At 35.2% G+C, this 7,397-nt stretch overlaps 2 protein-coding genes across 2 annotated transcripts in view; both read right to left on the minus strand.

The window, feature by feature from the left end:
* Window positions 1-829: 829 nt before the first annotated feature.
* LOC117101575 (histone H1.1, embryonic-like) lies at window positions 830-2,097 on the minus strand. Its single transcript, XM_033241557.1, has one exon. The coding sequence runs from the start codon at window positions 2,040-2,042 to the stop codon at window positions 1,476-1,478; it is 567 nt and encodes a 188-aa protein (XP_033097448.1). The 5' UTR covers window positions 2,043-2,097; the 3' UTR covers window positions 830-1,475.
* A 2,368-nt stretch (window positions 2,098-4,465) lies between these two features.
* Window positions 4,466-7,397, minus strand: part of LOC117101586 — an 8,732-nt gene continuing 5,800 nt past the window's right edge. Inside the window, exon 3 of the mRNA XM_033241567.1 lies at window positions 4,466-4,810. Coding sequence (XP_033097458.1) covers window positions 4,485-4,810 — 326 coding nt within the window. The 3' untranslated portion in view covers window positions 4,466-4,484. The remainder of the gene's footprint in view (window positions 4,811-7,397) is intronic.

Consider the following 7,397-nt stretch of genomic DNA (forward strand, 5'->3'; position numbering starts at 1 on the left):
ATTGTTTGCCAAGTCATGCACTGACCTTGGGCTTTTGAGTTGAATAGCGGGAGTTTTTAAAGCTCTGTGCCAAGTTCTCAAATTCTAGACAAATATTTGCTTTTGTTTTGGACCTTTTTATTTTGAGTGGGAAACATTTTGAAATTTAATACAAATCCAAGGAAATGCCTGACTATCATTATGTGTCCTTTAATGTGTTGAAACTACAGTTTCAATTAACTTCTCCATTTCCTTTTTGTCGCAAATTTTCCATGTATAGTCTGTTGATTGATTGCTATTTGGCGGTTTATAAACCATACCTGGTTAGCAGGATATCTGTTCATAAATTTCATATTTATTAAAATGATAATTACTATAAGTATATTACTATTAATCTATTGTTTCATAAACGCATATGAATATATTTCTCATCCCCGATAACAGTTTCAATTAGTTGGACAAGCATTTAAAAAACGCAAATTAACTTTTTACTATTAAAAAAAACTCTAGATCCAACATTGCTTTCAGACCAAAATGTACACTACAGTATTAGCATATAACAATTATAGGTTATTGCTACTGCATTATACACATCAGAAAGCTGATGTTAAAGTAATGCTGTGTGTACAGTAATAAAATTAAACTTTAACTGTATGCTCTAAGTCAAAAACACTCATAATATCAAATGGAAATGGTTAAACCATGGAAGTCAAATTTTTGAATGTGAAATGGGATATATTTTTAATAACTTTTTTGCCTAAATCTATTTTAATAATCATGATTTCCTATTTATACCAACAGGCTTTAACAAATTAATAAAGAGTAATTACATTGAGTGCAAGAGAGACCATTTATTTGAGAATTAACTTTCTTGATAAGAACAATGGCTCCCTTATGCATTAATGGCTATGAAGGTATGGTTATTTTTTGTGTGTTTGTAATTAATATGCAGTCTTTATAATAACCATGATCTAAATATATTATGGATCTTTTTTATCTCAAACGATTTAAATACTAAATGAAAATTAACACTTAAAAATACCAGCTTTTTCCACAAAGGAATGAGCTTCACAATATTTTTGATGAGGTCTAGAAGTTTCATTTAGGTAGGCATGAGTTTCGTGGCTCTTGAACGTGGTTCTGTAAATGTTTTGTTCCTTAAGGACACACAACTTTTATACCGATGTGTGCCACTGTTAAAAATTGTACATCAAATAAACTTGATTTGACATGTCACACATTCACAAATGTTAAAATTAGATGCAGACAAGAGGCGGACGTGATGGAGTTGCAGATTTGTGAAGGAAAACACGTGTGTGTGTGTGTGTAGTAGAAAAACCAAATAAATGCTATTAGGGAAATGTAAACCAAAAATAGTACACTAGATGTGAAATTGACTGTGTATCACGATATTTAATTTAACATAAAAAGCTATTGATCTCTTTTGTTCAAATGGTGGCTCTGAAAAGAGCCGTTTGGTTTGAGAAATACACCGTCTACTTCTTAGATTTCTTTGGAGACTTGGTAGATTTCTTGGCTTTTGGCTTCTTTGCCTTGGCCTTTTTAGGAGACTTTGTCTTCTTTGTCTTGACCGCCTTCTTTTCTGATTTTTTTGCCTTCTTTGGTGACTTGGAAGCCTTCTTTGCTGGCTTCTTAGCCTTCTTGGCAGCTGGTTTCTTAGCTTTCTTTGTCGCTTTCTTTGCAGCTGTCTTTTCTTTATCTGCTGCTGCCTTCTTCTTAGCCTTTTCTTTTTTGGCCTTTGCAGCTGCATCTGCCTTAGCTGCAGCCTGGTTTAATTTGAATGATCCGCTAGCTCCTGTGCCTTTAGGCTGGGCTAGTTTCCCACTTTCGACACCGCGTTTCAAAGCCATCTTAAGGTGGGTGTTCATGTTACCAGGATCAACCTTGTAGTTGGCTTGAATGTACTTAGCGATTGCCTGACGAGAAGAACCATTTCTTTCTTTCAAAGCACCGACGGCAGCAGTGATCATCTCAATGTAAGTTGGATGAGATGCTGGCTTTTTAGGAGCAGCCTTTTTCTTAGCTTTGGCTTGATCAGTCATTTTGTAACGAGTTGTTTACCAGAAACGAAAAACTACAGACTTAAAAGTTCGAACTGTAAATGCCGAGATGAACAGATTAGCCAGTAGTTATATACATTCAAAGCGGACCTGGTATGCAACACCTCTGATAGGCTTGTCGACTTGTCAGGAAGGCGTTGTTGCAGTGGCGCGCATTAACGAGCTTCCATACCAGTACAGTACTTTGTATGAACTTTTATTACTTTAGATTAAGTTTTTTTTAAAATATGTGTGACTCAGGCCTGCTGCGTGCATTGCATATAATGGAGATATTATAGTGAACTATAATATCGTGTCTTGTGGGTGTCTGTAAAAAAAAAAAGACCATCAAACAAAGACTCCTATTTTTTCTCTTTTATTTTAATGACGATACAACAGGCTGTCACAAAATTAATATTACGAGATTATATGGACGTCTGTTTGTGAAATTTTCAAGTGTCTTCGTTGTGTAGAAAAAGCTCCATTTTTTTTCTCAATTACAATTTTTAAAATATTTAGAAATCATAATACAACCATTGCCAAGTCCCTCTTTCGTCATCTACATGGGAGTAGCATTAAGAATATAGAAGATAACATTATGCTGCACAAATGCTTCACCATCCGACATTCCTACTGTTTATTTTAACATGAAAAAAAAAATCAGTTTATGAATGAAATATTCAAGGTTTTATACCTTTCTTTAGACACTCGTTTTATAGACAACCTATATGGGTGTCTATAAAACGGAGACCGAAGACCCACATTTTTTCTCTTTACTTATAATGAAAATATTTCAGACTATCACAAAATCAAATTTACGAGAGATTATTGGGACGTCTGTTTGTGGAATTTCCAAGGGTCTTCCTTCTATAGACATCCTATATGGGTGTCCACAAAAACGAAGACCCACATTTTTTTTTCTCTCAATCGTGATCAATATATTGTTTTTAAATCACATGCTATGTATATGTGACATTTATCTTTCTAGCACATTATTACCTAAATCTGAATCAATTTATTGATTTACTCTTACTCCAGTTCCAAGGCGACAGCCAATCTTTTCTACGGCAAAGCGCGTCTTGGCGCTGCTTAAAACGAAAGCAAGGCTTGGTCTAGCGGTATGCGTATTTCGGGGGCCTACAGGAACCTTGAATATTTCATTCACAGCTTTTTCATGTTAAAATAAACATTGCATAGTTGCATCATGGAGGTATAAAATAGTGATGCATTAGTGCATCGGTCATTTAGTAGTGATACCAAAATAGATGAATGACATAATAAAAGTTATTCGTTTCTTAGACAATCACATTGGGGTGTCTACAAAACGAAGACCCGAAAAACGAACACCTATATCCCTATTTGTTTTTTCTCTCTATCGTGATGACAATATATATACTGTCTCTTATACACATCTAACAAAGACTCCTATTTTTTCTCTTTTATTTTAATGACGATACAACAGGCTGTCACAAAATTAATATTACGAGATTATATGGACGTCTGTTTGTGAAATTTTCAAGTGTCTTCGTTGTGTAGAAAAAGCTCCATTTTTTTTCTCAATTACAATTTTTAAAATATTTAGAAATCATAATACAACCATTGCCAAGTCCCTCTTTCGTCATCTACATGGGAGTAGCATTAAGAATATAGAAGATAAAGATGTGTATAAGAGACAGCCTTTAATGTGTTGAAACTACAGTTTCAATTAACTTCTCCATTTCCTTTTTGTCGCAAATTTTCCATGTATAGTCTGTTGATTGATTGCTATTTGGCGGTTTATAAACCATACCTGGCTAGCAGGGTATCTGTTCATAAATTTCATAACAAACAGACTTCCAAATAAATAATCTTGTAATTTTTTTTTTTTTTTTTGACAGCCTGGTGTATTATTATTAAAATATGAGAGAAAAAATAGGGGTCTTACTCTTGGGGTCTACGTTTTATAGACACCCGGCTTGTAACAACTCATGATTAATATTATTTTTCCGAAACCCAGTTTGCCGAAATTCGTGAGCTATACAGTCCTTTATAGAAGTTTGGGTGGCCCGTCTTTGCGTATAGAGAAGTGGATATATAGGGGTTGGGTAGATAAGCTTGACTAACGAATGAAATGCGAGCGTGTTCTAGTTGAATTATATGCTGTTAATCCTGATGTTGCTTTGCAATCCACCTTCTGCAAACTGTAATTCACTGCTGAGAGACCCTATCAGAAATTTGGCTGGTATAAAAAATAATAATAAAATATATGGATTTATACAGCGCAAATAAACGGTCTCTATGCGCTCGGGCCTAGATATTGCACTTTTCACCCATATATATGTACCCTATATTAATGGAAAACGTATGTATACAAAAAAATTGAAAAATCATTAGGCAAGCAATCATTCTCTTTTGTTCGAATGGTGGCTCTGAAAAGAGCCGTTTGGATTGATATAGATGAACAGCTTATCCACCGAATCCGTACAGGGTTCGGCCTTGTCTCTTCAAGGCGTAGACGACATCCATGGCGGTGACGGTCTTTCTCTTGGCGTGCTCCGTGTATGTGACGGCATCACGGATGACATTTTCAAGGAATACTTTCAATACACCACGGGTCTCTTCGTAGATGAGACCAGAGATACGCTTCACACCACCACGGCGAGCAAGACGACGGATAGCTGGTTTGGTGATACCCTGGATATTATCACGCAACACTTTACGATGACGCTTAGCGCCTCCTTTTCCGAGCCCTTTTCCTCCTTTACCACGTCCAGACATTCTGATTACCGATGCTTCTTCGATTGTAAATTCGAATTGTGCTTGAAGTTTGCTGGCGTTACTTTATTTATTTAGTGTATGCGGACGTAATATGATTACAGCGTTTGTTCAAGTAAGTTCTCAAGAAAAGCTATTTCCCTTTGTTCTCTCTGAGAGGGAAAATCACTATTGTTGTCTTCACAAATTCAATCATAAAACTATTAAATGTGAAATTAATTAATTTGTTGCTGACAACATTAATTTGATTTATATCGTAATCCATACAAAGTTTTTTGCAAATTGTAGAATTGTGTCATTTTAATATAGTAGGCATATTTCGCCAACATTCTTCGGCTGAAGTAAGAATTGATTTTATACATGAGCAAAATAGGCAAACCGAACGCAAAACAGGCAAACCGAACAAGGATTACGGTTTTGCACCATGTTTGTCTCGAAACCTCTTTTTTTTTTCTTCTAGTTTTCCTTCTGTTAAATGCAATATTATATTTGTTGTTAACTTGTTTTAAGTATGAAAGTTGTTAATATATATACAGTTCAGTGGTTAGAAATTTGAACATTTTAACCACATAAATAAAAACAAAGTAATATATACAGCATTTTTATTGTATATTATTAGTATTATAAAATGTAGTTGAACTCTCTGTATATATGAAACTACATTTCTATCCATCAATAACAATGAATTTCCAATAACCATTTACAAAAAAAAAATTAATATAAAAAATATGCATGGATCCTAAAATACGATGAACGAGAGAGGTGGTCAAAAGTAGTTCTAGATGGTCTTAGTAGTTAGAATAGAGTAACGGCAACCTTCAGAAACATTTAATAATGTTCAAATACAAAATTATTATATTTTAAAATTAAGGCAAAATTATTGGAAATAGGTTAGTTTAATTTTACTAGGACTGAATAAAGATGGTGGCTTCACCATAATCAAAAGAATATAATAAGCATCCGAGACCACATTTGGGACCTGAACATTTTAGGTGGTCTCTATTCGGTCTCCACATATGAATTTGCATTCCATTACATTTTGTTGATTTATTGATGTAATTTTCTAAAATATTGTTCAACGATGGTTTGGTGGTTTATTCGAAATATGTTGTAAATACTCGGATCAGAATATTCCAATTGTGGATTTATGAGATTGATTTTGTGGGGAGAGTACGCAATGGATAACGATTGCTGTGTAACAAGAACACTAGCGATGTGATGTAATCCAGGTTTCACAGGAAAACGACAATCAATCGAAATGTACTATAATACCGCCATGGTACAATTACAGTACAGTAGTTGGTCACGGAAATGTGTCCCTTAAAATAGGGGTTTCCTAAAGAAGGATAGTTACTGTATTTCTACAGTTGTGAAATTATCAAGGGTCTTCGTTTTACAACAAAGCACAAACTTTGATACTAGTAATGGGTATTAATACAGGACACTCAATACAGGTAATTATGTTGTTTACATAAAATCTGTATAAAACGAAGAACCTTCTCCCCCATATCCTTGCCGTTTACCTTCCCATCGAAATACCGTGATGGTTTAATTATTTTGGAAAATTACTTCATGTTAATTAAAAGCAATTGAATAACGTGGGTCTCTGCTTTGTAGATTACCTGTTGTATATTATTACTATTATATCGTACATGACTGAAAGGTGATACTTGATATTGATACTTGAATGATAAGATTATGACGATATACTCAATGTGTATTTCGTTTATAAAATGATCCATTTTCCTATATTATAGAATACATATATTACAGAATATTTTTTTGATGAATATATTGTTTCCCATGACGCAAAATGGAGTCAGGTAGCCTTTTAACACACGTAAATGATGAATTTATGCTATATTATGTTCAGAACACAATATTTAGACTAAATAAAAAAACACGCACATATTACGTACATTGCACACAAATCTCTTTTGAACTATTGGTGGCTCTGAAAAGAGCCGTTTGGTTTGAAATTGCGCCGTAATGTTTACTTGGAGCTGGTGTACTTGGTGACAGCCTTGGTGCCTTCAGAGACGGCATGTTTAGCCAATTCACCGGGCAGCAAAAGACGAACGGCGGTTTGGACTTCCCTGCTGGTGATGGTGGATTTCTTGTTGTAGTGAGCAAGACGAGATGCTTCACCGGCAATACGTTCGAAGATATCGTTGACGAAGCTGTTCATGATTCCCATGGCTCTGCTGGAGATACCAGTGCTGTCTCTTATACACATCTAGATGTGTATAAGAGACAGGAAATACACCGTCTACTTCTTAGATTTCTTTGGAGACTTGGTAGACTTCTTGGCTTTTGGCTTTTTAGCCTTGGCCTTCTTGGGAGACTTCGCCTTCTTTGGCTTGGCCGCTTTCTTCTCCGATTTTTTTGCCTTCTTTGGTGACTTGGAAGTCTTCTTGGCTGGCTTTTTAGCCTTCTTGGCAGCTGGTTTCTTAGCCTTTTTAGTAGCTTTCTTTGCTGCTTTCTTTTCTTTATCTGCTACTGCTTTCTTCTTAGCTTTTTCTTTCTTTGCCTTTGCAGCAGCATCTGCCTTGGCTGCAGCCTGGTTCAATTTGAACGATCCGCTGGCGCCTGTGCCTTTAGGTT

Source organism: Anneissia japonica, unplaced genomic scaffold (assembly GCF_011630105.1).
Source record: "Anneissia japonica isolate Jap-2015-1 unplaced genomic scaffold, ASM1163010v1 scaffold17412_len611537_cov169, whole genome shotgun sequence".
Lineage (NCBI taxonomy): Eukaryota > Metazoa > Echinodermata > Crinoidea > Comatulida > Comatulidae > Anneissia > Anneissia japonica.